The sequence below is a fragment of the Nakaseomyces glabratus genome, chromosome M (assembly GCF_010111755.1).
Source record: "Nakaseomyces glabratus chromosome M, complete sequence".
NCBI lineage: Eukaryota > Fungi > Ascomycota > Saccharomycetes > Saccharomycetales > Saccharomycetaceae > Nakaseomyces > Nakaseomyces glabratus.
In genome coordinates this window covers 948,150-976,017 of record NC_088963.1, presented here as the reverse complement: position 1 = coordinate 976,017, position 27,868 = coordinate 948,150, and the positions used below count along the sequence as shown (strand labels likewise).

Here is a 27,868-nt window from a genome sequence, read left to right as displayed (position 1 = left end):
TATACTATCTATTTATGCAAATTCCAGTGCCTTTGACCTGGATATGTAGTAGATTATCTGACCATTCTCTTTTTCCTCCTGTGTCTGGGTATCTCTTAGGCCTCTGCTCAGGGAGCAGTGAAAGACACAGGCGTAGTCATGCGAGATGGCCATGATGACTTCTTCGAATGCTGCAAAAAGCTTTGAGCATACTTTTAAATCTTTGCTTCTTATAATTACTTCTTGAACCAGGGAAGACTCGTCCTCTGCTTGTTGCACTTGCTCAAGAAACCCATTTGTGTGTGAGTTAGTATCGGGACCGCTTTCTTGTAATGTATTAACCTCGCTGTCATCAATTCTATCGAAATTATTATCACCACTTATCCTACTCAGCAACGGTGTTTCAGATCTAGGCCGTTCTGGCGATGTTGGCTCTGCCATTTCATCAATGTCTGCCCTTTCTTGAAGTTCCAAGGGGCCATTCCAGCTTATAACAAGGTTCCAATCTAGTTCATCAACAAGAATCCGCAACTTGGCGTCTCTGCGGTTGTGTGAGATATGCGGGCTTGTTGATCCTTGTAGTTTTATATGATTCACATTTGTGTACCGTTCTATTCTTTTGAGGAAATTCAGAAAAGCACCACCAGCTTCATCCGTAATCGACGGCAACCTGCACAACATTGTCTGGTTATAGTCCATCATAGGTTCTTGTATGCGCTCATCCTGTTGTGCATTTAAGAATCTGACTGGAATCTTCGAGGAGTGACTTATAAGTTTGTTGACCGCATGTGAAGTATTGTTTTGAGTTGCATCCATAAAGGCATCATCTTTGCCCTGACCAGAGTAAACATTAACTAATTCCTCGAATGACACGGCCAATGCAGCGACTCGTATCCTGGAGTTACCGGCACTGTCAGGCCCGTTAGCGCTAGCGGCGTTCCACTCAGGCATTTGCCGGAGCTTCAATTGCAAAGTAGACGCTGATCCCTGGGTCATCACCTTATCATATCGCAGAACAGCGTTCTTCAGTGATTCAACATTGCACTCAAGCGCAATGGTGTTGTTTTGTCTTTCCGCTGAGACATGATACAGACTGAAAACATCTCGCGGAATGGTACACCAAAGCTCGCCACTATCTCTGGCAACAACACCATGTCCAGCCACCACACCATTCGATACCCTGGGCGTCGATATAATAACCAGCCGATCACTGTCAAACCGCAGCACAGCAAGGCTCCGTAATGACGCTACTGTAGTAACAGTGGTCTTCAAAAGTTTGAAGTTCTCAGGGTAATCATTCCCATTGATCTCAAGCTTCAACTTCATGTTGTTTAGCTAGTCCCTGCCGGTAAAATTGGCTTATATCCACTTAAAATACTACTATCTCTTAAGAACACTATGGTAGCTCTAAGAACATGCAAAATCTATTCCACGGAATCATTTGCGTAATTCTTGATCCGGACCGTTTGAAAATTAAGGTTCCGTGGAACCAGACATGAATTACTATATAAGCAGCACAATGCAACATAACTTTCAAATTAATAACTCTTGTATGCACTTAGAAACACAACAAGATATCAATATCAAGGTACAATAATAGAATTATAATGGTTCAACAGAGATCTATCACTTTTGTGGACGGCTACTCGAAGCCAGCAATCACTACTACGGAGCTTGACTTGGACAATTGCTTCAAGGACGATGAGATAGTCATCAAGGTCAAGTGCTGTGCTATTAATCCTATCGATATGGTAGTATATGGTCTAAGTACTACCTGGCTTACCGGCTGCAAGCCCAAGACCTTTGGAAGAGATTTTAGTGGTGTTATTGTGAGAGCTGGGTCCCGTGTGGATCCCCAATGGAAAGTTGACGACGAGGTGAATGGTCAGTATGTGCACTTGCTAGGTGACCGCGGCTCTTTCAGTGATTACCTGATTTTCAACCCTGCCAAAAATAAGAGTATCGCTCATATGCAGAAGTTTCCTCGTGGTGAAGGCGCTCTTAACTACAATGAGGGTAAATACGATGACTGGGTCTTGAACGCTTCTTTCCCATTAGTCTACGGAACTGCTGATTCTGTTCTAGCTGACTACATCAAGAAATGGACCCCCGAGTCCCGTATATTGGTTATTGGTGCTTCCACGCAAGTTTCCAATTGTTTGATACAGATTGCTAAGCGTCACTACAATATTGGTACTGTTGTTGGTATCTGTAATAAGAACTCCTTTGAGTACAATGAGAAATTTGGATGGGATCATCTCGTTTCTTACAATGATGGTAAAACTATTGAAAATGTTACGAAGTTGATGGAAGAGAAACTTGGTGGCGAGAAGTTTGACATGATCTTCGACTCTGTGGGAAACACAGACTTCTTCCCGGTCATTGATAAGTTCTTGAAGCCTAAAAGCACGGGTTCATACTTCCTTACTGTCGTAGGCGACAACAAGCTAGACTATAAGAACCCAACTTTCCGTCGTGCAATGCCTTTGTCAGTTGCATGGAAGAAGATAAATCCATTTTTGGGTTTCAATTATTCCACCGTGCTTGTCAAACCAATTGACCGCTACATGAAGTTATCCACAGAGATGATTCAGAAAAACCAATTTGAACCAGTGATAGATTCTGTATATGAGTTTGATCAATACCAGGAGGCAATGGATAAGCTACTAACAAACAAGGCAAAGGGTAAAATTGTAATCAGAGTCAACAAATAATCCATATATTCTTAATATTTATTATATATCATCATGTTATGCAACATCTAAGACAACAACAAAGCTATCAATCCTCAATTATAAATTTTAAGTTATCCACTAATGGGAACTATAAACATTGATAACTCGATAAATAAATATCTATAAGAAAGTTCTGTAATATTACTTTATGATAGTGGAGGGGTATATACGCTTTTTTGGTTTGTTACCCGGCTTAGAACAATTTTGCAAAACTCATCGCCATAACATGACGATTTTTGAATAGCATAAGGACATAATAATGGAATGGTAGCACAACTCATCGATCCTTTCATTGCCCTTGGTATTAGATAATATAACCACTCTTAGAAATCATACGTTGCTATAGATGTTTGGGAACAGCGCAGGCTTTGGATCAGTGGGTGATAACAGTAGTGGTGGTAGTGGAGCTAATCGTGATGCGAACAATAGACCTTCATGGTTTCAAGAGACTGCCAGACGTACCATTCCAAACACCGTTTTGCGCAGAGAAGTGAAGAGTAGTAGTAATAGTGGTGAAGATGACAATGGGAACAGAGGAGACAGTACGAGCACAGGGTTCAACACACTAACATTTGGAGCGAAGAAACACATGCTGTTAGGAAGTTCAAATGTCAGCACTGGAGGAAATGACCATATGAATCCCTTACTTATGGATAATAGTGAGGCACCTCCAACTGTGTCTATCTCTGATTGGAAAAGAGAGGAAGGTTTATTTGATCTCCGAAACACCAGGAATGAGAATACCATAAATACTATTGGCACACCGACATTCATTTCTCCCATCTCTAGGGAAAAGAGTGAAGTGAGTTTATTCGATAGCAATTCCCAATCAAGATCATCATCAGCCTCTTCTATAGGTTCTGAATCCGAGACAGGAAATGCAGTTGTGGTATTTGGTTATCGTGAGGCTATAACCAAACAAATTCTAGCCTACTTTGCACAATTTGGCGAGATATTAGAAGATCTAGAATCAGAATTGGGTGACACTGAAACTATGAGGACTCCCGGATATTTTTTTCAACAGGCACCCAATAGACGTCGCATAAGCAGAGAACATGGGAGAACATGGACTAAACTGACTTACGCTAACCATTCTAGCTACTTACGTGCTCTAAGGGAACACGGAACAATATATTGTGGAGCTGCTATTGGATGTGTACCCTACAAACATGAGTTAATATCCGAGTTATCTAGAGACACCTATAATTCGATGAATGACGTTAAGCAAACTAATTCGATCAGCACAAACCAATTGACACAACACAATCAATCCGAAGTGCCCAAAAGCAATCAAACTTTCGAAACTAAACCAACTAATGAAACCGAAAGAAATCAAATCAAAACTCCTTCAGCATTCGGATCTGATAACAAAGGAAATGGTTCGATTTCTTCTGGTAGGACTAAGAGAAGATTAAGCATAAAAGATGGTTCTTCGCTATTTTTGTCTGGAACGGACAATATATTCTCAACCTTAGATGGCCAACCGACCAAGAAGAGGATGATCAATAGGGACAGGTCGTTAATCGGAAAGATCAGTGGTTGGTTGTTTGGCTGGAACGATCTATAATCCGAATTCTTTAAGTAATCCAAAACTCTATTTTTGATGAGTTTTAGGATCAGTACGAATATCTTAATGTATCACTAAAGCTACTAGCTTACCCATCACATGCATATATGTATTAATTTAAGTAATTATACAAAAAGAAAACTTACTACATTCTCATTTGGTTTAAAAGTTTATGTTCTACAATTCTTACACCGTTAAGACAACGTAATTATTTTTACACTTCCAACATACAATTGACATTTCAACTCCACTGGCACACGACCATTATCTTGGAAAGACAAATGAAGCTCCAAATTAGTCTGATCAGATACAAGAAATTCCTTTATTACAATTCCACCATAAAGTTTTTGAATATTATTACCTGGCTTCACTAGATCCTCTCCAGTGTCTGCACTAATTACCCTGTAGTTATATCTGTAATCCTCCTGTGTCTGAGGATATATCCGCATAAAAACTTTATTGTACTTGTTTCTGTTAACTAGGCTAATTTTAGTTATGCCCGTGGAGGCTAACGTAAAAACATGAGGAAGTTTAAACATCATAGAGTTATACCGAACATCTGATTCCCGTAACTTGTAACTACAAGGATAGTCTGCATGAATATTTATTCCAGACACAGCACATTGATATCCTTTAGAAATTGGCGGCCTTGCTGTTGATGCAACAATTCTATAACGTTCACCACTAGTCAATGGAAGATCTTTCTTTTCAAACATTCTCTCATTCATGTAGAATTCATCATATATTGGTGAATTGAAATCTAGATCATCCCAATGAAACATCTGGAAATTCACCAAGTCATCATCCGTTTCCAAGCACACGACCATATCAGTTATTATTGTAATTCCAGGTTCTCCTTCTATTGAAAAATCAATAGATGCAAGGTAATAGATATCGGTTTCAGAATGATTAGGGTATTGCATGGGTACTATGTTTTCCGGTAGTATGGCACATTCAGTGACATCAAAATCACAGCCCGGCATCTTAGATCTCACAAACACAACATCACTACTGGTAGAGTATGTATGAAATGTCAACATCTTATCTGTAGAGCTGTAACAAAAATACCAAATACATTGCTTGGGTTTCAACCTTATCTTTATTAATTGGAATCCCGTTTCCGCTGAATTATCATTATATCCCAATCTAACTGTTGAAATTCTGTCTGGTATTTCCTGTAAATAAGCTGTGGTGTTATTATTTTTGTCTAGATGGAATTCTAGCAGAACCCATGCATACTCATCCCTATCAGAATTATTCTTGAGGTAGAAAGTAGGCTTTCCTGCCAAAGTTTGGTAAGGATTAAATTTCTTATCAGAATAGAAAATCTGTGTATCCTTTGTGAACATAAATAGCTTAGAACTGTCCCAGTTACAATAAACTTGAAGGAAATATTTTCTGATACTGTCAAAGTTAATAGTTAACAAGGTATCACTTATCAATGGATCACGCAATGTAACTACCTCATTTATCATATCTATATCCAGAACAGCGTAATCGTGATATTTACGTAATTTAACTCCGAATATGTTCTCTTTAGGAACAAATCCACCAGTTCCCATAGCTATGAGACATTCGCCTCTACTGAAAGCCTTGTGTACTTTGAGAAAGTTAAACTCATTTATACTTGATATATCTGGTATCCAACCACATAACCGATATGTATCTATAGCGGTATTAGAGCCTTCTGAATGGTAGGACAGTGATGTTAATTTTAACAGTCCCAATTCTAGTATCTTATTGATCTTGTTAGCACTATGGACAGACATCTGCTTCGTTGGATCATCTTGCATGGTTGGAATATTTTCGGTTGAAACCAGCACTAACCTTCTTTGTGCCCCATTGAAGTAAAGGTTCGTTGCATATAAATTCTCAGCAACCTGCTTAACTACTGGCATGGTAGTTTTATATCGATTGATATTAATTAGGGAAACAACCAAGGAACAATCTGATACCTGTGCATGTTGCTGAATACCTGTGAAATTTGGTTCCTCTTGTAGTGGCATTCTAAGCGAATATTCCTGCCTGCGACACTCTAGTCTAGTTGTCTGGTCAAAAACATTAGCTATCACTGGAGAATAAATGTCAGAAATTGATATGGGAGGATAGAAGTTACCGGCAATCGAAGATGTCTTCCACATAATTCTAGCTTTAGGACATACTTCGCGGAACTGTCTTCCTAAATCCAGCACCGCGTTGGAGTAGGTCTTCTCCTTTAGCTCAATAGCAGTATCAACTAGATGGTCAATCTCCCTTTGACATGTCTCTTTGTTCTCTTCCAAGTATATCAGCTTGAGGGTCTTGTAGTACTGCTCCCAACACCTATCAACGTTCATTAGAATTATAAAAAAAAAATGTGAGTGCTACAAGAGGGGCAATTGGCAATACTGGTTCTTTACTTCTATGTAAATCTATCTAGTTTATTTTTTTCTATAATAAACAAAACCAATAACTTAGAGAAACTAGTTATTCCAGCAACCCTACCATAGGCATGGTATTATTGTCTGAGTAGGAGTACTACAAAGTCCAGGAATTTCGAACACATGTAGAATGATTTACAATTCTTTGTCATAATAAATTTTAAAAATAGAATACCTCTTTCCTAAAAAGGCAATAAAAAGAAACGTTTTATTGATTTAATTAAAATTAAGCTCAAGCAGTATTTTCACGATGGTTTCTGAGTAAAAATGCATAGAACAATGAGCTAATAAAAATTTAATTTCATTTTAAATTAGATGGACCCTGAACTTTCAGTTACCCGGAATATCGAATTTTCCGTCGTGCCTTGACTATCTTCTGGTTCACCTTGCATTCTCCGGCCATATTGTTTGGTGGTTTATGCTACATGAGAGACAATGGGGGAAGGAAGTCATAGTCATCCGTTGCACCAATTACAATTAGAATTGATCTTGTCTTAACCACAGTTTCATTAATATTGGCATAACCAGATATTATATGCTATTATATTTGTGCTGGTTCTGAATCTCTCTTTCTGCAAATTCCCATTTTTTCCAGCTATACCGATGACGGACTCGACAACCAGCGCTGGATTGCTGATTCTTAGTGCGGCATTGGTATCCCTTGGTGCAGGTACGCCTTACCTTTATTCCTTTTGGGCACCTCAATTCATATCACAATGTCACATAAATGCGGGCTCTGTTAGTACACTGTCTTACTCATTAAATATCGGCAGTTGTATTTTGGGACCAATGGCAGGGTATATCGTCGACCAGTCACCAAAAGTTGCGTGTGCAATTGGCTCCGGAGCCACTTTATTGGCTTACATAGTAGTCAAGATATGCTATGATCGCGCAATTGGAAATGTACCTTTAATATCATTTGCGTTGGCTCTTATTGGGTTTGGCTCGGTTGCCGGATTCTATGCCGCAGTTAAATGCTGCACTGCAATGTTCCCCAGGAATCGCGGATCTGCAACTGCAATACCAATTGCTATGTATGCTTTATCAGCTATGATATATTCAACCATTGGTACAACAATATTTAAACAGGAAGAAAGCAAATTCTTCGTATTTTTAATTCTTTCATGTCCAGCTCTAATTGCCGTTGGTGCCACATCTTTTGTTATGCCGGAGACGAAATATGAACCCATTGTGGAAGACAGCTCCGGCCTACAAGCTGCTCCTGTGATTGAAGGGCTCTCCAATGCTGATATATGGTCGAAGAACATGAATTTGAATATTGAGTTAAGGGATACTAGGAAGACATTTTCACCTGGTGCACACGAAGGCGTAACACTCTCGCCATATAAAATAAGAGACGATGATGATCTAACGCAGAGGGGACTCACGCCCAGCTCCTTTGACATCGACACCAAAATTGAAGACATGCATACGCCATCTTCTAATCAACTAGAATTAACAATAAAACAGCAGGTCTTAAGTGCACAATTCTTCTCTTATTATTTGGTTCTGATGATATTGCAGGGGTTTGGACAAATGTATATTTACTCCGTCGGGTTCCTTGTGACTTCTGAAGTTGAATATGCTAATAGTTTTGGAGCCGGCTTCAATGCCGAAACAATTCAATCTATACAAGTCACTATACTATCGCTATTCTCATTTCTGGGTAGATTAACATCTGGAACCATATCTGATTTTCTAGTGAAAAGATGGCAATTACATAGGCTCTGGAATATAGCAATTGCCGCATTCTTAGCTATCATTGCAAGTCTGATATTAATGAAGAATTTTGATAGTCCTGCCATAACGCCAGGTATCAGTGCTGCTAAATTAGGAAATTTACAGAAAATATATCTATCATCATTACTTATTGGGCTAATGTTTGGTATTGTTTTTGGTACCTTTCCTTTAATTGTTGCAGATACGTTTAGTCAAAAACACTACAGTACCATTTGGGGGCTATTAACTACTGGCGGATTTGTCGGTGTCAGAGTTCTATCCAACATTCTATCCAGTAACATGGTGAAAAATATCCCATTAGGGAGTACAGAGAATGTTTGTACTAACAGTACACACTGCTACCAAGATACTTTTAAATTCACAGCTTCAATCGTTTCGACAGCATTAGTGGCCATCTTTGTAATTATTTATAAACATAGGAGGTATTAGAAGAATTCTTCAGGGATCACGAATGGAACTTTTAGCGTTTCTGCGAAAGCTTTGTCTGCATCACTGAAGTCGGACTTCCTCCCAGCAGCATCACCACAATATAGCTTCCAGTTGTATTTATATTTTTCTTTAGGGAAGATCAATTCCAAATCACTAATAAAAGCATCTGCCATCCCAGTTTCAGGCTTTCTCATCTTGGTGAAGATAGATACTTGGTCATCAATATCTTTATTGTCAATTTGCTCTTTCTCTTTTGTAGTCTTCGCGAGCATTGAATTGATTGACTTATTCACTCTGCCACTCTTAGTTCCTGCTACTTTCTTCTTTCCAAACGAAGCGGGCTTCTTTGGTGCTGCATATATGAATAACCTCTCAAGGAATTTCGATCCATTCTCTACTCCTTCTATATGCTCTAACAAGTTCTTAATCTTGTTAGTAAAATTAAGACAACTCTTAGCCGTAGTTGGAACCGTAACTACACCACCTTGGTTTGTGAAAACCACTACAAAGGCATTGGACTCACCTAGAACCAGCTTGATCAACTTTTGTAAGGTCTGTTTACCTCCAAATTCCATGAACTTCCAGTCGTTGCTGCCTCTGGCAAAAACAGCACCACTTTTTGGTTGAATTATTGTGTGATCCAGGTCGAATCCATATAAATTTAGCGAATCGTCTGCAATTGAACTATCAACCTGTGGTATGAACTTGATAAGGTGTGGTAATATGGTAACTTTGTGAGTCTTCATAACGATCTGAGCTTTTGTGGTACTGTGTGTACCTTAATAATTCGAATTATTCATTCCCTGATTTTGATAAATATCACTAAGCGATGCGAAAGGATGCAATTGAATATTCATTAAGTTTGATAAATAGGCGTAAATAAGATATATATTATTATGTTTGTTCTATTAATCCCATTATGGATTATTTAATAGGTATTGTTATTATTCACAAGGAGAAATCACGGCCGTAGCGATTAATTTTATACTGATTCAAGTTTACCAACGGCATCATAATACTTACAAATATCAGTGTCCTTTAGCTTCTGTGACACTATAAATTTAGAGATGCCTGCCACTTCGGTTTCAAATTGCGATGCATCCTTGATAGACTTTGGAAAGTCTAGGATAACAACGGTATCGCCCTCAGAACAGTTATCCTTCATGTACAGGGAGACTAACTTAACCATAAGGCCCTGTGGTAGCATGTCAAAGTACTCAACAGCGCCATACTTGTCATATAGGATGTTCAATAAGGCTTCGTAACGGTCACCCGCAGTGGTACGGTGTTTCTCGATAATCTTGCGTGGATCCACAATCTTACCACCCGAGACTATTTTATTATACTTTTCGGTGCCTAGAACACCATACACCTTCAATTGGTTGCCTGGGAACAGTGCCACTTTCCTCTTGAGTCTTTGTAAGCTCTCAAACTCGGACTCTGAGTATGAGTTCTTGGGCTGCTGCTTATCCAATGAGTTCACCGCCAACACAAATACCGCTGTACCAGCAAGCCCAATCATCAACAGCTTCTTGATGCTGGGAAGCTCACCACCATCGTTCCTAGGTGCTGTTGCATAGAAACGATGCTTAGCTGCCCGAATACCGAGCTGGGCTACAGGAAGATTGGAACCAAGTCGAGCAGGTATCCTCAGACCAAGTCTCATCAATGCCATGCTGTATTTCGTTTTGTCTTGTCTACCTTCTTTGATATGGGATAACTTACATGAAATTCCATTGTTACCTTTATAATTCAAGAATTTTTCATTTTGACAGTGCGAGTATAAAAGGAAGGAAATGATTAGCAAGAGCAAAGTAGTCCAAAGAAAGGAATCACTATAAGAGGCCACAAGGAAGGATGTCTTTAGTTAAGTTGGCAAATACGTGTGCGCACTTACAGAACTGTTCGCGAGTAAGGCTATCTTTGACATCGTTGCCATACACCAAGTTGCAATTGCAATTTGCCTATAACTTGTACAAGCAAGGGTTCCTAAGTTCTGTGGAGCGTGGATCTACTCGAGGACCAGATGACGAGTTTATCGAGGTGACTCCAGATAACATTGCCACACGGCGTTTGTGGGTTGGGCTGAAATACAGGGACAACAAGCCTGTGTTGAGTCAGTGCCGTTTGATCTCGAAGCCTAATATGCGTATTATGATGGGTCCTGATGAGTTGAAGAAAGTGTGCAGTGGAGTATCTGTGAGACAAGTAAAGCCATTGCAACCTGGAGAATTGATGCTTGTGAGAACCGAGAGAAACACTATTGTTGATATTCATGAGGCTATTGCTCAAAGACATGGAGGAGAACTACTATGCCGAGTTAAATAAGCTCGCCACACCCTGTATATTCCATAATAATCTGTAAATACCATGAATTGCAATATGCAACTTACACTATATACCAAAGAGCATTTTCATTCCTATATACAAAATCTATCGGTGATCCAAAATACCTGTAAAAGAGGTCAAGCTCATACATCTGAGGCCAGAGGTATCATAACAATGTAACTCTTACAAATTATGTACTAGTCTTAATACTAGAGGCACTTATTTTGCCGATATAAACTTTATAGTTAACATTTACATATATATACCACCTGCAAATTATTTTAAGTTCTTAAGCTGAATCAAATCAAAAACTATTTTGGCAAATATTAGCAGTGTAGACTTACTAACGTCTTGTGAATACCAACTATGAAACTTTGGAAGTTATACTAGCTGCTGATTTTAGAAGCTGAACAGTAATATTATAGACCTTAGTTTTAGTTCACCAATACAATAGTAGCAACTTTACAAAATCATTTTTTTGGTTTTGTTTCAGCGCCATGAGCAAACATTATATAACAAAATATTAATTACTGTGAGGGCTAAAAGTCGAACACATATTCGAGAAGTATGTATGTCTCGTAACTAAAAAATGAGGATTATTGAGAGATCGATACACTAGTTCTATATTGACGATCAAATAATTTATAAAATTGAAGGTTTGTATTGTTTAAAAAAAAAAATTATAAATGAATGCTCTAACAATCTTGGTAGGAATAAAAATATAAAACTATCTTTGTAAATACAGGATATAAATTGATCGCTTACTGAAAGTTTTAGTACTAGATTAATTACTATTACAAATAGGATAAAAACTGAAAGACTGGAGTTACTATTAACTTTAAAATTTGAAGTATATACAAAAGTGAAAACAATTTAAGGCTTAGAGAGTCATATATGGAACAGAAAAATTATTATTGATAGATACAAGGTAGGATTAGAACGATGAGAGAGAGTCTCACGCATAATAGTGCACAGATAGAGATTGCCAAGAAAATAAGAAATAAAAAATATATGACAATGTGGCTCATGAGCTAATAAATTTACAGGGTTAAGAAATCCTTAAGCATACCAAATATAGAAGTTAATAAAAAAATTATATACCCAGTCAATATGTGAATTGATTACATGCTACAATATAATTGAAATCTTGTGGGTAAGATCAGTCAAAGGTACATGATAAACGTAATTTGCAGGAAGATGAAATGAAAACAAGATCAAAAATAATTGTAAGAATATATAGCATTGTAAGAATATATTGCAAAAATGTTGTAAGAATATATGGCAAAATTAATACAACTGATCGAAAATAAATACACGATATTGCGGGTGATCTATGCAGACGTTCTTGGGGGTAAGCTATAACCAGCAGGGCACGCAAAATCCACACAAATATGTGATGAGGAATGAATTTGAATATAGAAACAGCGATATACAAATACAAATACAAATATACAAATACAAATACAAATATACAAATACAAATACAAATACAAATACAAATACAAATATACAAATACAATTACAAATACAAATATACAAATATACAAATATACAAATATACAAATATACAAATATACAAATACAAATACAAATACAAATACAAATACAAATACAAATACAAATATACAAATACAAATATACAAATACAAATACAAATATACAAATACAAATATACAAATACAAATACAAATATACAAATATACAAATATACAAATATACAAATATACAAATATACAAATATACAAATACAAATACAAATATACAAATATACAAATGAGTCAGAAATATAGAAGATGAGTACAAGTATAAGCGCAAGCGCTACTGCAAATGCAAGACATATCACTCTACAAGATATCCAGCTGACCTCCACACAACACACATGACGAACCAATCATCTTGGAGGGAAAGGAATATCACAGTACACGCACCTTAACTTCTCGTACGAAGGAATGTAACGAGCCCAACCCTCAGACCTCCCCCACCCGCTCTGTGCAGGTCCGTCTAGGCAAAACGAGTGGTTCTGGTCCCTCTCCCCCCCTGTATGTGCATATGTACACGTGATTTCCCTGCCGACCCCCCCCCCCCCCCCTGCCGGCTTCCTCTGCAAACAACTCTGAATGGAGTGAAAAGGCTCACCCGCGACCCGGTTTCTATCGCTGCAAACGTCACCAATAAGAGTCCCGAGAATACTGGCAAGCTTTGCTCTCTCTGATGGGGAACTACAATAAACTTAACTTCTCCCTTTGTATATATAGTAGGTTGGTCTGTTTTCCTGTGACTTGCAGTATACATTATTCAGTATACATCAAACCAAAAGAAAATAAAGTTTAAAAATAATGTTGTCTCGTGTTGTGTTGGCGAGAAATGCCTTGAGAGCTGTTTCGAGAGCTTCGAGAGCTTCGAGAGGAAGTGTCGTTAGAACTAGTGCTAGGTGTTATGCCGCCAAGGCGCAGCCTACTGAGGTTTCTTCTATTCTAGAGGAGAAGATCAGAGGTGTTAGTGACGAGGCTCAATTGAACGAGACTGGCCGTGTTTTGGCTGTCGGTGATGGTATTGCGCGTGTCTTTGGTTTGAACAACATCCAGGCCGAGGAGCTGGTTGAGTTTGCCTCTGGTGTCAAGGGTATGGCCTTGAACTTGGAGCCTGGCCAGGTCGGTATTGTGCTGTTCGGTTCTGACAGACTGGTCAAGGAAGGTGAGATCGTCAAGAGAACCGGTAAGATCGTCGATGTCCCAGTTGGTCCAGGCCTTTTGGGTAGAGTTGTCGATGCTTTGGGTAACCCTATCGATGGTAAGGGCCCAATCGAGTCCGTCGGCACCGCCAGAGCCCAAGTCAAGGCCCCAGGTATCTTGCCAAGACGTTCCGTGCACGAGCCTGTGCAGACCGGTTTGAAAGCCGTCGACGCCCTAGTGCCTATCGGTAGAGGCCAGAGAGAACTGATCATCGGTGACCGTCAAACTGGTAAGACCGCCGTGGCCCTAGACACCATCTTGAACCAAAAGAGATGGAACGACGGTAACGACGAGTCCAAGAAGTTGTACTGTGTCTACGTCGCCATTGGTCAAAAGAGATCCACCGTCGCACAACTGGTGCAGACTTTGGAGCAACACGACGCCTTGAAGTACTCTATCATCGTCGCCGCTACCGCTTCTGAAGCTGCTCCTTTGCAATACTTGGCTCCTTTCACTGCCGCCTCCATCGGTGAGTGGTTCAGAGACAACGGTAAGCACGCCTTGATTGTCTACGATGACTTGTCCAAGCAAGCCGTCGCATACCGTCAACTTTCCCTGCTGCTAAGACGTCCTCCTGGTCGTGAAGCTTACCCAGGTGATGTCTTCTACTTACACTCCAGACTTTTGGAAAGAGCTGCCAAGATGTCCGACAAGGAAGGTGCCGGTTCCCTAACCGCTTTGCCAGTCATCGAAACCCAAGGTGGTGATGTCTCCGCTTATATCCCAACTAACGTCATTTCCATTACTGACGGTCAAATCTTCTTGGAAGCCGAATTGTTCTACAAGGGTATCAGACCAGCTATCAACGTCGGTCTTTCCGTCTCCCGTGTCGGTTCCGCCGCCCAAGTTAAGGCCTTGAAGCAAGTCGCCGGTTCCTTGAAGCTGTTCTTGGCTCAATACAGAGAAGTCGCCGCTTTCGCCCAATTCGGTTCCGATTTGGACGCTTCTACCAAGCAAACCTTGGTTAGAGGTGAAAGATTGACACAATTGCTAAAGCAAAGTCAATACTCCCCATTGGCTGCCGAAGAACAAGTTCCATTGATCTATGCCGGTGTCAACGGTTACCTAGACAACATCGACTTGGGCAGAATCGCTGAATTCGAATCCTCCTTCTTGGCCTACTTGAAGTCCAACCACGAGAACATCTTGAACGATATCAGAGATAAGGGTGAATTGACCAAGGACCTACTAGCCACTTTGAAGAGTGCTACTGAGTCCTTCGTTGCCACTTTCTAAATGGTTTTCTGAAAGCACATCGCCCAGTGACCAGCACAGGCTTTGTTCCTATTTTGTTTGTTTTCTTTTCGCACACAAAATACTAGATTTTTTTTCAACCTCTTTTTCTAAAACCATTGGAGCATCTCAGAAAGGACACACGTCATTACCACATTCGGTTGGATGAGACAGAGACTCATTACTATTCCCAGGTTCTCTACTTGCTTGCTATTTTCGTTGTTGGACTCTTTTGCATTCTACATCTATGATTCCTCCTGATCTTGACTTTTGTACACACAAAAGACAAGGTACCTTAAACGAATACCAAGTGGTGTGATCTTGCTCTTTTGATGCTAAATTTTGCTCTTTCCTCTATGTGATAACTGTTCCTCTCTGAACTCCGCACACAACCTTGTTTATTACCGTTTTAAGATATTCTTACCACCCAATATGAAAACTGTCTGGAAATGGATTGTCTTTCTTTTATTTTCAAACATATTGTAAATATCTGGTATGGCCAGACTTATCAAGAATTGCATTACCTGAGTTGCAAAAATAGATGTACCATTCCAATTAAAAATGTCGATTATAACTGTGCGTTCCCAGAACTTTATTAAGATAATATTCCCTGATAACTATTGTTAATTTTCATTCTATTTTTACAATCAAAAATACAAATATCCACAAATTCAAAAGAATGGAACCACATGCGCGTCATAAAATACATGGAATTTCTGGATACTGCTCTATTCAAAGGAGAACGCTGTTTTTGTCAACCCCCACAGTGATCAATTCCTATATTTTGACCATAGTCACATATATAAATATATATTTTTCTATCGCAAAAAAAAAGTATGGATATTCCACCATTTATTAAAATCGTCTTCTTAGGCAATCCTGTTAACAAGCTGATAGTCAACTACCTCTATTACACTCTAACTCACATATACGTTTGAACGAACACCAATGTTTACATTTTTGGATAATAAGAGATGAGATCACCAATTGGTGAGCAGCTATTTAATGTATATTAATTTTGACTTTTGGTTTCCTTTGGCCCCAGATTATACCTTATCAAATATCACCATCATTACACAACTACATATATTATACATTTTACCCCATTTATCTGGCTGCCTCAACTTCAACCCAATTAATCAAGAAATCATATTCATACAGTAACGAACAGCGTTAGCGTACTAGCTTCAATTTTGTCTTAATTGCAAATGTCCAGACTTGAAGACGAGGAAGGTGGTCTGTTTACCAACAGGACCACCATGCTGGCGAATTTGGAGGAGTGGATCAAAATGGCTACTGATAACAAGATCAACTCCCGGAACAGTTGGAATTTTGCATTGATCGACTATTTTTACGACCTGAATATTCTAAAAGACTCTGAGAATAATATAAATTTTCAGAAAGCATCTGCTACTTTAGATGGTTGTGTAAAGATTTACTCTTCCAGAGTGGATTCTGTTACTTCAGAAACGGGCAAACTACTAAGTGGCTTATCTCAGCGGAAGAACGAACAGGCTAATAGTAAGAATAACAAACAACCTGGTGATGGGAATGATGGAGATTATGATGATGCCGACAGTAGTGTTCAAATTGATGCTCTAACAGGGTTACCTGTAGGTAAAGATTCGGACGAGTATTTGAAGAGAAGAAGAGTACATAATAGAGTACTGGAGACAACGCTGGTTGAATTCGATAACATAAGAATGAAAGAACTAGATCAAGAACTTAATATAGACCCGTTATTCAAGAAAGCTTTGGTTGATTTTGATGAAGGTGGTGCGAAGAGTTTGCTGCTAAATACCTTAAGCATTGATGAATCTGGGAGAGTAGTGTTTGATGCGGCTATGAAAAATGAACCTTCATTGCTGAAGGAAAAAGAATCAAATGAAGAGCCCCTCAACGAGAACAATTTACCACTAGATTCTAGCAAGAGTATGGATGAAGACAATTCTCATGGTGATAGATCTGATAAAAATAGTACACCGACACCACAGACACCAATAACAGAGCCTGAAGAAGAAGAAGATAGTAAAGCAGACATAACCTTGAATAAATCATTTTCATCAAATTTTCAATATTCTATGGATGATGAAATATTGGCCCTAGGTATTGATTACATCAAATTTGATGATATTTCCACATCTGACATCTCTCCATCTTTACAAAATCTCCGAAATGTCATAGCTGACATAAACAAAGCAAAGGGCTTTATAGATAGCATAAACAACAAGTTTGATAATTTCCTAACCGAGGATGAAATAAAAGAAGCCGTTCCGGAGGAAGAAGGTCCAAATGGAAATGATTACGATGATGGTATAAATCAAGAATTGGAATATTCTATGGGAAATAATGAAGACGTACTACCATTCGATATAAATGATGGCGGTGACAACTTTGGAGAGGATAATGAGGGAGGAATTGATGACGAGGAAGGTGATGAAAATGGGGGACTGGATTCTATGCTTGGCAGTATATTAGAGAAAGATCTTATGGCATATTTTGATGAGAAGATGAATAGAAATTGGAGAGGTAGGGAGCACTGGAAGGTTGCAAACTACAAGAAAGCCAATACCATTGATAACAAATCATCAGAACCTAACAATGAAATAGAAAGGGAAGCAACAGAATCTGAAGGCACTTCAGAAGAAAATAAAAAGAGTGACACCAAGAAAGAGAGGAAAAAACAGATTCAGATTGATTTCTTAAACTTAGATCCAAACATCGAGAGCATAGTATTTGATAGTAAAAAGAGATCTGGTATTGATATGGCAATAAAGTCAAGAACAAATGATTCACATTATCTACTACCAGATGATTACCATTTCTCTACAGAAAAAATCACTGGGTTGTTCATCAAACCTAATACAAAAATGTCGATATTTAACAGAGTGAAGAGGAGAAAGATGACTGCAGCTCAAGTAGATACAACATCGGATAACTTAGGTAATGGGATTCCACAAATCGCGGATGAACAATTCTGGGCAAATAATTATGAGGAGCAGGAAAATGAGAATAATATCGGCGGGAATAATGATCTGGAAAGTAGCAACATTGTTGGAGCGGATATAGAAAATCCATTTGAGGAAGAAGGTATCGATTTTAACCAAGCTTTTGAGGACATGTCATTGGATGAGAACGATGATGCAGGTAAGGATATATTCACTCAGAAAGATGAGAAGGAAGATCTGACAAAGTTACGCCAACCTGACAAGGTAACGTACTCCAGAGTCTCCAAGAAAGTAGATGTACGAAGACTGAAGAAGAACATATGGATGTCAGTTAAATCTGTTGTGTCACAATTAGATGAAACATCCGATATATTACAGTTTAGATTTACCGATATCACCAAGAATCTAGGGAAATTCTACTCACCAGAGAGCCTGAGTGACATCTCAACAAGTTTCTGCTTTATTTGCCTTTTGCATTTAGCCAACGAACATGGCTTACAGATCAAAAGTACTGAGAACTATGAGGACCTAACTGTAATATTCGATAAATCTGTTGTCACAGTATGACAGGCTTTGGACACCAACCAATCGTACCACTAGTTATATAACATCATTCATATATATTCCTTTTACTTTCCATATAGATTTGCATTACCTCGTATTCTATTCGGAGTTAAGTCGCCTCGGCCCATCGCAATGAGATGACAAGAATATCAGCCGGGAAGCCCTTTAAAATAACAAAATATAGCAATATTTAAATCAGACTATATATTGAGCCACCGTAAGCATTTTAATATAATAAGGTGACGATCACAATAACTATTATCATGCCCCCATTGTTTCGCGCTGTAACAAGAGGGATACTACTTCCAACACTTGGGTTTAGTGCAGGTTTCCTAACGTTTCTGAAAGCATGGCCCGATGAAGCTGGAGCAATAACTTTACAGAAGCAGCAAGGTAGTGATATGCAACTACTTCAGAGAGCTGATGTGTTACAAAAAATAACACAGTCAACTTTATACAAACAGCTGTTGCGGGCGGATGATGTTGACCATACTCGCCAAAGTGACAAAATACCCCACGGCCACAAACCATATCATGTTGGCCAAGGTATATTGTTTGGTAAGGATAAGCTAGAGATTGATCCATTGATATTTCTCAATGAGGAGAAAGGTCAGTTGACTGTCTTTTACCATCTGGGTAAGAATCTCGGCAATGAGAAGTCACAAGTACATAAAGGTGTAATTTCATTATTAATGGATGAGGCGTTATGCTATTGTGGATTCCCCAGACTACCAAGTAAACGTGGTGTAACAGCCAAGCTGAACTTAAAATTCAATAGGGAAATACCCGCCGATTCTACTGTTATTTTAACGGCCACAGTGAGGGAATCAAAGGGACGCAAATGCATAATAGACGGTGAATTACAAGTATTTTCCGATAAAGTGCACACCTTACCCAGTTTATGGGGAGAGAAAGAGCCAAATGTTGAAGCAGAATGCATTCTTGTTGAACCCAAATGGTTCAAGTATTTTAGCAGATTGAATATGTTTTAAGTAGTCTGAAAAATATTCAGAAATACAAGTCATTCAATAATATATTCATAGCAGTTCATACCATATTTAAACTTGAATCGTTAAGAAAATGTATTGTATACAAATAGCAACTAATCTATAAAACAAAAGTATACAAGGTTTGACTTCAGGCAAATTATTATACACTCAGAGTAGTTATCATCGTTACAATGTTCGTTACTATAGTTTTGTTAAAACGGAAAGCACATAAATGAAGTAACCAATAGGTCTATACGTGTTTACACTGCGTGGGAATTCATAATAATGGGAAAAAAAGAAGTAAGAATAAAATTTGTGACAGAAAAAGTTGATTCAATAAAAGGAATAATTAATTAATAGTGAAGTTTTATTTCATGAATAGTTGTTGGTCTTTAAAAATGCCCAACCCTGATGCTGTAAGTGAATGCTTTCTGCTTTGTAGAATTAGGGTAATGCATTATCACATGCCCCCGAAGTACAAAGGCTGAACGAAGGATGCTATATCACATATTATTCAAGTCTTCTTCTTTTGACATCATCTTGCATCTCACTATTCGGCGTAGCCATAGAGCTACCATTAGATCTATTCTTCCTCTTCTTCGCATTGCTCTTTCCTGTGCCGTCCAGATCAAATGCCAGGTCATCTACATGGAAGTTGGGGTCATTTTGAAACTCCGTTGGGTAGGATCTATCAAACTGTGACAGCACACTTTGACATACCTCCCAGTCCATGTTTGGTGCTTGGAACAAAGAAGCGTCCACATTCATCAGTGCCTCTCTCCATTGCTCATCTGTCATATCAGGCGACCTATGCACCTGGTTCATCATATCCGGGTTGTTCTGAAAGAGTATATGCGCTATCTCACCACCTTTCCTATTTTCTCTGTTGGGTATAGAGGAAAACTTGCCCGATAAATCTGTAATCTGGTTCTTATAGGACTTCCGCAGTTTAACGGCTTTAGTGCCGTCCTCATTGGTTCTCGCCACCTGGCGTGAAATGTCATCTAAATGGTATACAGTAATCAAATCCTCCATAGGGTTCGGCTGCTGCGGCTGGTAACCCATCTCAGGTTCCACATAATAGTAATACGATGGCGCAAACTCTTCCATCTCCATTAGCTGTAAATCTTTCTCTTCAATCTTCCAGTACACAGTACACTGCTTCGCTGTCCACAAATCACAAAGAATAGCCTGCCCTCTACTGAACTAGAACGATAAGCAGCCAACACCAGCAAATCCCAATCAACCAGACCAATATATATACTAATCAATGGATCACAATGCCTTATCAGCTCCATTCAAAATTCTCCAACAAAGTCTCGAATTGCTTTTTTTTTTGGCTTCCCCCCCACTTCACCAGCTGGGAAAGCTATACGGACCAAACTGGTTAGAAGATATATCACGTGAGGTATGTATTTGTGGACCTAAGAGTTGTGTATAGCCATACCCAGGACCACTGCATTGCCTAGCATGTATGCCGGTGTGTTTGACATCTTCCTGTTTTATTAGTTTGCCTCACTGTTGCTTACAGAGTTCTTTGGATATCCTCGATGAACTTGGAAGGTTCCTTGTAGATGGACAACACGCTCAGAATGTTTCTCAGCTTCTGTAAGCCTCTAGTCGGTGGGTCCCAACTGTTGTAACACTCCCATAATTGGACTAGCTTCTTTCGGGATTCAGTGGTGTCTCGGTTGAAAGAATTGCTCTCTGGGTACATGTACTTCCAAAACGAGTAGTCTAAGGATATGGAGAAGGAGATCAACGGTGGGAAGTTCTGGCGAGGCAAGTTTCTAGCAGTGACGAAGTTAGAGAGAAACTCGTGGAATTTCCACACCAGATCGTATTGGTTGGCCCGGTCAAATATACTCGAGGGCATGTACTCATCCTTGTGCAATTGTAAATGCTTCTTGTACCGAGGGTTTCTGGTTAGCATAGTGTTCTCAAGAAACAACTTGTAAACCGAATCATCGTCATATATATCGGACTTGATCTGTAGAAGGTCAGGGGACCTTTGTGCTTGGAAATATGAAAACTCTAAGAAGGAATGTGTCGATGAAACATGCTTTGGTAACTCGTCCATGTAGCTCTCTCGGATGTTTAAATCCTTCCATTTCTCTTCCATCTCCTGTAACCATATCTTGTTATCATAGGTTTGTTGCTTACGTATATTTGGGGGTACAGTATTGGAGTTGTAAGACCTAGAGATAAAATAGGGACCAATCAATTTCGCCAGAGACGTGCCACTTGTGTAACCCAGATTCAGAGCTAGGACAACAATCATCAACAAAGATACTTCAAATAACCTTTCTTCAGGAATTTGAACATTGCAATCAAACTTGATGGTCTTCAAGTGGCTATTCGGAACACTTATTTTCTCAGGTAATTTGGGATCTAATCCCAAGTAACTACCGTTACACCAAAGCGATCTCATTATTTTGGAATGCCTGTAGTCAATGGCCAGCTTTTGAGACAGCGTCATGAAATTATCATATAGTTTGCCCACTAATGTAACTCTCGCGGGTCCCCAATTGTATAAGACCCAATCCAGATCATTCTGCATATTCTGGGACTCCTCCGATTCAAGATCACAGTATTCTTTGATTTGCGCCAATATCGTTTGTTGTTGTTTCGTACAACCCTGATATAGTTGTTTTTCCTTGGCTTGTTGCAGCTTGTCTATCTCTTGCTCAGTGCTGCTACTGATGTCTATACTATGGTCCCAAAATCTGTAACCCTCAATGCATGACTCTAGCCCAAGCAAACCAATGCTGGTCTTATCTGTGAAACCATAGTCAATATGATTCAACATCAAGTGTTTTGCCAGTTTGATAGCTATTGGAACGCTGTGATACACACTTTGGATGTATATTGCGCTAGCGTCTTTTAATCTGAATTTCCAATTGTTGAATACCTTCACTAGGGATTGAAATGCCGTCTCCATGGGCTGGGTATCTATATCAGCTTCAATGGAAAATGTCACAACAGTACCGGGGTTGACATGTTCTAAAGTCTTGAGAAACCTTTGCGTTAAGTAGTAAGCGGAAGGTTGTTTTCCCAGCGTAATCTTCTCGTACTTATCAGGTAAATGACCAACAATAGAGATCACTACAACTTTTTGGTCGACAATTCCAGTTTGTTCAGGTCTCCTCAAGTATAAATGCTTCTCATTGGGAAAATTATAATGCTCCTTGAATGCATTACTTATCTGTGTCCTTAATGGCTCCCTGTGATATATCTCCAATGGTGACTCAGGGAGTAACAGCGAGTTCTTGACGTAAAGCTGATGCCCAGGGAAAGTATCACCAGGATATGCCGGCAGTGGAAGAGGCAATATGCTAGAGCCCGTACCAGCAACACTCACTACACCAGCAGCGCCTGCGCTTGCCAGTGCATTCATATCCTGAAACCAGCACCACGTATTGGACCGAGCCCTGATCTTCTCCAACGCATCGTTCTCCAAATACTGAATCTGCTCTGCGTTCAAATGAGAGTACTGAGTTGCTGCGGTAATGTTAACCTCCATATTAGGCCGTCTTAACTGCGGTAACTTGTTCCAGACGCTTTGATACCATCGCTCATCGCCAACCTGATCTCCACCGTCACTAACCCGATTCTCCCCGTTCCTGGACCACCAACTGTTCTCACCATTCATAGCTCCTTTATAACTCGCCACTTATATATATTACCGCTCGATATTGGTGTCCTCTAAGGACCTAAAGTTGTCAATGCTCCACCAGCGGCTTCCTTTTCTATTTGTAACTGCGCACTCACCGGGCAAAGGCAGATAAAGTATTTAAGGAAAGAGCAGTTTTGGGAGCACAAGCTGGACCATCAGAAATATACAAAGACCTGGCGGTAGAGCAAGCAGGATGTCACTGGAAGAAAGGTTAGCTACGATGCTTGCGGAGCGGGATACGCTGGAGAAGAACTACTGCGAGCTTTTTGAAGTACCAGTAGATGGTAGATCTAATGATGGTGATGCTATGTTGTTGCAAGAGGCATTGCGTGGCAAAGATAATGAAATCCGGATGTTGGAGGAGCGGTTGGCCGTGAGCAGCAAGAACGTCGAACGGCTGAACGACGAGCTTTTAGGCGCTAATTTGGAGGCCAATGTGCTGGGTCAGAAGCTGCAGGATCTACAACAGGAGCACGACAAGCTGTTGGAGAGGTGGATGCAACGTGTGCGTGTCGAAGTTGACAAGATGAACGCGCAATTGGAGTAACTGGCTCAAATTCAAGCAGCAAGTGGTGTTAACTGCCTAATTACAAATAATATCTCAAGTAATATAAGGTCAAAACAAGATAATTAGCAATAGATACATGGTGTCATTGAAATCAAATTCTAAATACGGAGCTATTGATAAGTAGTGCGTTATTTCAGTTCGAAAGGCCCAAAATAACTGCATTAATTTGCTAGAAAACCAGCTTTATTCATCTCCGAATAGGCTATAGTGAGAGATATTGTCTACAGAATAATAATCCACCGGTTTTGTGAAGTATTTTCCGTTTCACTAATCACTGACATTCACATCTTGTATTGAGCATCGCACGTTGAGTACTGCCTGTGTAGGCAATCCCAAAGAATAGTCATCACCGGACGACTGTCACAACCAACGCAGCGAAGTCGAAGTCACTCAAGTACAATAAAAAGGGCAATTTCCAGAGAAGTGTGTGGTCTCTATGGTGGAGTTATGGGTTTGGCATTCACGATACCCAGTGTATTGAATGGTGCTATCTCGACATTGTTATATCTGTTCTTTGCAGTCTTTCATTGATTGTTATATTATCGGGCAGGAAAATTGAAGATAGCTTAGGAGCACAACCCAAACGCAATTAGCGTTGTGATTAAGATAAGGTTAAAGATTACATAGTTGATCAAATAGGAGGCATAAACGATGGTAAGTAGCAGTTCATCGAGGAGACGAAGTTCCACTATCAAGAGTGCTCTATCGTCGCTGCTTCATGGACACAGCAACGGGTCTGGTCACCATGGCAAGGACAGTGCCTACGCGCGTAGACACAGTACAAACTCGATATCAGCAAACGGAAGTGATACTAGTGTTAGAAGCAAACTAAGTAGTCATGGTACTGGGTCGGCTGCTAATGCGAGAGTTCCTTCAAGAACACCAAATAAGAGTTCGACAATGCCTGATGTTCAGTCGAACTCCACAGGGCATTTGAATGATACAATGAGGAATACAAGGTATGATTCTACCCGCTATAGTCGGTCTTTTGCTACTGATGATGAAAATGCCATAGAATTTGATGACCAAAATACTTCTCTTAACTCGGATCCTTCTGGGCTCACCCCGTTGCCAGAATCATTCAATAAAGAGTACCTGGCAGAATATCTACATAACAGAGGGTTTCTGAATCCAAAATCAGTAGAAACAAGGGAAAACTTTAGCATAGGAATTGCCACTAGTGGGGATGTTATATTTTTACCAACAGTTTCATCCAATGATGATGAATACTTGGCAAGACTTAATGGTGTGGGATCGGGCGAATCAAATATGGAGCTTGACCAAGGGGCCATGGATGACGAATTAACTGGTGATGATTTTGTTATCCAAGATGGAGTTCTCCAGCGACAACAGCAAAACCAAGGTCACTCTGCAACAGACAATTCATCTTCAACTGCAGTAGCCTCTCCATCTGGCACACAATCTGATGTACCGGATTCTGGTGCCTATCAAAACAGGTCATTAGAATTTGATGCTTCAATGGTGTCTTTTAGCGTTGCTGTTATATTATCAGTTAAATCACCCATCAAGCTGACCGATTTGAAAGTTGAATTATCTTCAAGGGTGAGGATATATTGGCATGCTGGTGTACCTCCAACCAAAACTTTCTTTGAGGAATTCTATCAAGCTGGTTATGTAAACTGGAATTTAAACGATACGAATTATGACGTTTTTGTACCAACGACGGTATCGTCAAATACTCAAATTGTAGAGAGACATAACAATACGCCCACCAAAATATTCAGAAATAAACCAATAAGTGAGAGATATTATACTGATAAGAGCAAACTAAAAAGGCAATACCTGGACTCATTGCTTGATTGTGAGGGACACTTGCTTGAAGCTGGTGACTATGTCTATCTGTTACCCGTTATCTTTTCCAATCATATTCCAGAATCCACATATTTGCCATCTGCAAGAATTAGTTATAAGCTCAAAATCGGTACAAGAGCAATCGGTAGTTCAATAAAAAGGGCTGGGTCAACTGGCAGTTCTTTATCTATTGGCCAACAAAATCAACCAATAAGTTCCCATTCATCAACTTCATCTTTATCATCCCTTAGAGATATGGATCATGAAGGAAAGGCCAATTCAAGTGCTTCACCTCATAAAGGTTTGAGTGGAAACCTTTTGAAAAAGGTTAAAAATCATTTACATTTACCGCATAATCAAGTAAAGCCCGGAGAAATTGAAGAGTCAAGAGAGCTGTACACAGAATACCCCATAAAAGTCATAAGAACACCACCCCCAATTTCCATATCAACTGCGAACAAGCCAATTTATATTAACAGAGTTTGGTCTGATTCTCTTTCTTATGAAATTTCATTTGCATCAAAATATGTGTCCTTGAACAGTCGCGTACCTATTAAAATTAAACTAGCACCCATTGCCAAGAATATTTGTGTGAAAAGAGTAAGAGTAAGTATCACTGAAAAAATAACTTTTGTTAGTAAGAATCTGGAATACGAATATGATCAAGTAGATCCTGTTGCAAAGGATCCATACAATCCATATTATTTAGACTTCACTTCAAAAAGACGTAAAGAACGGAACTTGGCTTTGCTTGAGGTTAGGACTAAACCAAAAGGTTCCAGAGCATTAAGAGAAGAAATTGTTGAAAACTGTGTTAATGACAATCTCTTATCATTTGGTGAAATTAAGGAACCAGGTAAGGCTGACTCGATACCTCTAGTTGAACCTGTATCCATAGAGACAAGATTAGATTTCCCTAGCTACATGGACTTGGATAAGAGACATGCTAAGAATATCCCGCCTTATGGTATCGATGTTTATACAGCAATTGCTAATCCTGAAGAGCAACAAAGCACTTCTCATCATAAATCTAGTGTTATTGGAATACTTACTGGAATTAAGAACTCTACAGACTCAGGCTCATCGCCAAGTAAGGCCAATTCTGACAAAAATACGAATAATTCATCATCTGCAGAAACTGAAAGTGCTGCCAGAAGGCAAACTGTTTCGAGATTCCACCAAACTTCCATTAAAGCAAACTCTCATCCAAATGTGAAATTCCATACAAGATTAAACAAGTGTAAGCGTGGTTTATACCTGGATAGTTTACATTATACTAATGTACATGCCAGACATAAACTTGAAGTGATGCTAAGAATCAGTAAACCTGATCCTGAGAACCCCTCTAAATTAAGACATTACGAGGTTTTGATTGATACGCCAGTATTTTTGGTCTCTGATCAATGTAACACAGGTAATATGGAACTTCCTACCTATGACATGGCTACGACTGTTACTTCGACAGATTTAACACCAATTCCAAATGCAACAAATTTAGCACCCCCACCAACTTTTGAAGAAGCGATATCGGTGCCAGCTTCTCCATTCCAATCACCAGCTGCGTCCCCAATTGGATCACCAGTTATGTCACCTTCATATGATCCCGAACTTTTATCTATACAGCAACTAAACTTATCAAGAAGCACGTCATTTAGTGGACCTTCTGTGCATCTTGAGAACACAAACACGGGCACTGGTGGTTCGAGTGTGGGTGGTATTTCTTTACTTCAACCAGGTTCGTCGCATAGACCTTCTATATCTGCTGAGGCAAGTAGTGGAAGGTACAGCAATTTAGATAGACTAATGTTTGCAAGCAGCCAAACATCTCCACCCCCACCTTTGCCAATGGATATTATGCAAGGTAGAAGAGCCAGTGATGCCGCTGCAGTGTCCTCGTCATACACCAACCCAGAACAAAGTCCAAGGATTCCTATTATAGTTGAAACGAACCCGTTCTTTAAAAAAGATTACACATTGACTCCACGGTCAAACGAACCAGAGGCTGATGATAATAGCACCACACCTGGCCAATTACCAAGCAAGGATCCGCCGACTTACGAAGAAGCCGTTTCATAGAGTATCGATGTTTTTGAATTTTCAAGCTATATCTTAAAACTTTTTATATGTTAGCGTAAAATACGTAATGGG

General features: G+C 39.5%; 15 protein-coding genes across 15 annotated transcripts; 9 read left to right on the top strand and 6 right to left on the bottom strand.

Annotated features, from left to right (window-relative positions):
- Positions 1-12: 12 nt before the first annotated feature.
- MEC3 (Mec3p) lies at positions 13-1,305 on the bottom strand (the record flags this gene model as incomplete). Its single annotated transcript, XM_449769.1, has 1 exon — positions 13-1,305. One exon carries the CDS (start codon positions 1,303-1,305, stop codon positions 13-15), a length of 1,293 nt encoding a protein of 430 aa, XP_449769.1.
- A 281-nt stretch (positions 1,306-1,586) lies between these two features.
- YIM1 (Yim1p) lies at positions 1,587-2,693 on the top strand (the record flags this gene model as incomplete). Its single annotated transcript, XM_449768.1, has 1 exon — positions 1,587-2,693. The coding sequence occupies one exon, from the start codon at positions 1,587-1,589 to the stop codon at positions 2,691-2,693; it is 1,107 nt and encodes a 368-aa protein (XP_449768.1).
- Positions 2,694-3,060: 367 nt separating this feature from the next.
- Positions 3,061-4,281, top strand: NUP53 (FG-nucleoporin NUP53; the record flags this gene model as incomplete). The annotated part of the gene is made up of 1 exon (XM_449767.1): positions 3,061-4,281. One exon carries the CDS (start codon positions 3,061-3,063, stop codon positions 4,279-4,281), a length of 1,221 nt encoding a protein of 406 aa, XP_449767.1.
- Positions 4,282-4,475: 194 nt separating this feature from the next.
- On the bottom strand, positions 4,476-6,617 carry RIM13 (Rim13p; the record flags this gene model as incomplete). Its single annotated transcript, XM_449766.1, has 1 exon — positions 4,476-6,617. One exon carries the CDS (start codon positions 6,615-6,617, stop codon positions 4,476-4,478), a length of 2,142 nt encoding a protein of 713 aa, XP_449766.1.
- A 687-nt stretch (positions 6,618-7,304) lies between these two features.
- Positions 7,305-8,870, top strand: GVI51_M09625 (uncharacterized protein; the record flags this gene model as incomplete). Its single annotated transcript, XM_449765.1, has 1 exon — positions 7,305-8,870. The coding sequence occupies one exon, from the start codon at positions 7,305-7,307 to the stop codon at positions 8,868-8,870; it is 1,566 nt and encodes a 521-aa protein (XP_449765.1).
- On the bottom strand, positions 8,867-9,616 carry TPP1 (polynucleotide 3'-phosphatase; the record flags this gene model as incomplete). The annotated part of the gene is made up of 1 exon (XM_449764.1): positions 8,867-9,616. One exon carries the CDS (start codon positions 9,614-9,616, stop codon positions 8,867-8,869), a length of 750 nt encoding a protein of 249 aa, XP_449764.1.
- Positions 9,617-9,852: 236 nt separating this feature from the next.
- Positions 9,853-10,545, bottom strand: AIM36 (Aim36p; the record flags this gene model as incomplete). The annotated part of the gene is made up of 1 exon (XM_449763.1): positions 9,853-10,545. One exon carries the CDS (start codon positions 10,543-10,545, stop codon positions 9,853-9,855), a length of 693 nt encoding a protein of 230 aa, XP_449763.1.
- Positions 10,546-10,727: 182 nt separating this feature from the next.
- Positions 10,728-11,198, top strand: MRPS8 (mitochondrial 37S ribosomal protein MRPS8; the record flags this gene model as incomplete). Its single annotated transcript, XM_449762.1, has 1 exon — positions 10,728-11,198. One exon carries the CDS (start codon positions 10,728-10,730, stop codon positions 11,196-11,198), a length of 471 nt encoding a protein of 156 aa, XP_449762.1.
- A 2,336-nt stretch (positions 11,199-13,534) lies between these two features.
- ATP1 (F1F0 ATP synthase subunit alpha) lies at positions 13,535-15,166 on the top strand (the record flags this gene model as incomplete). Its single annotated transcript, XM_449761.1, has 1 exon — positions 13,535-15,166. The coding sequence occupies one exon, from the start codon at positions 13,535-13,537 to the stop codon at positions 15,164-15,166; it is 1,632 nt and encodes a 543-aa protein (XP_449761.1).
- A 1,205-nt stretch (positions 15,167-16,371) lies between these two features.
- On the top strand, positions 16,372-18,678 carry BRN1 (condensin subunit BRN1; the record flags this gene model as incomplete). Its single annotated transcript, XM_449760.2, has 1 exon — positions 16,372-18,678. The coding sequence occupies one exon, from the start codon at positions 16,372-16,374 to the stop codon at positions 18,676-18,678; it is 2,307 nt and encodes a 768-aa protein (XP_449760.2).
- A 260-nt stretch (positions 18,679-18,938) lies between these two features.
- On the top strand, positions 18,939-19,667 carry MRX3 (Mrx3p; the record flags this gene model as incomplete). The annotated part of the gene is made up of 1 exon (XM_449759.1): positions 18,939-19,667. The coding sequence occupies one exon, from the start codon at positions 18,939-18,941 to the stop codon at positions 19,665-19,667; it is 729 nt and encodes a 242-aa protein (XP_449759.1).
- Positions 19,668-20,174: 507 nt separating this feature from the next.
- ROX3 (Rox3p) lies at positions 20,175-20,780 on the bottom strand (the record flags this gene model as incomplete). Its single annotated transcript, XM_449758.1, has 1 exon — positions 20,175-20,780. The coding sequence occupies one exon, from the start codon at positions 20,778-20,780 to the stop codon at positions 20,175-20,177; it is 606 nt and encodes a 201-aa protein (XP_449758.1).
- A 409-nt stretch (positions 20,781-21,189) lies between these two features.
- CVM1 (Cvm1p) lies at positions 21,190-23,316 on the bottom strand (the record flags this gene model as incomplete). Its single annotated transcript, XM_449757.1, has 1 exon — positions 21,190-23,316. One exon carries the CDS (start codon positions 23,314-23,316, stop codon positions 21,190-21,192), a length of 2,127 nt encoding a protein of 708 aa, XP_449757.1.
- A 244-nt stretch (positions 23,317-23,560) lies between these two features.
- On the top strand, positions 23,561-23,887 carry ATG16 (Atg16p; the record flags this gene model as incomplete). Its single annotated transcript, XM_449756.1, has 1 exon — positions 23,561-23,887. The coding sequence occupies one exon, from the start codon at positions 23,561-23,563 to the stop codon at positions 23,885-23,887; it is 327 nt and encodes a 108-aa protein (XP_449756.1).
- A 672-nt stretch (positions 23,888-24,559) lies between these two features.
- ECM21 (Ecm21p) lies at positions 24,560-27,796 on the top strand (the record flags this gene model as incomplete). The annotated part of the gene is made up of 1 exon (XM_449755.1): positions 24,560-27,796. One exon carries the CDS (start codon positions 24,560-24,562, stop codon positions 27,794-27,796), a length of 3,237 nt encoding a protein of 1,078 aa, XP_449755.1.
- Between the last annotated feature and the right edge of the window lie 72 nt (positions 27,797-27,868).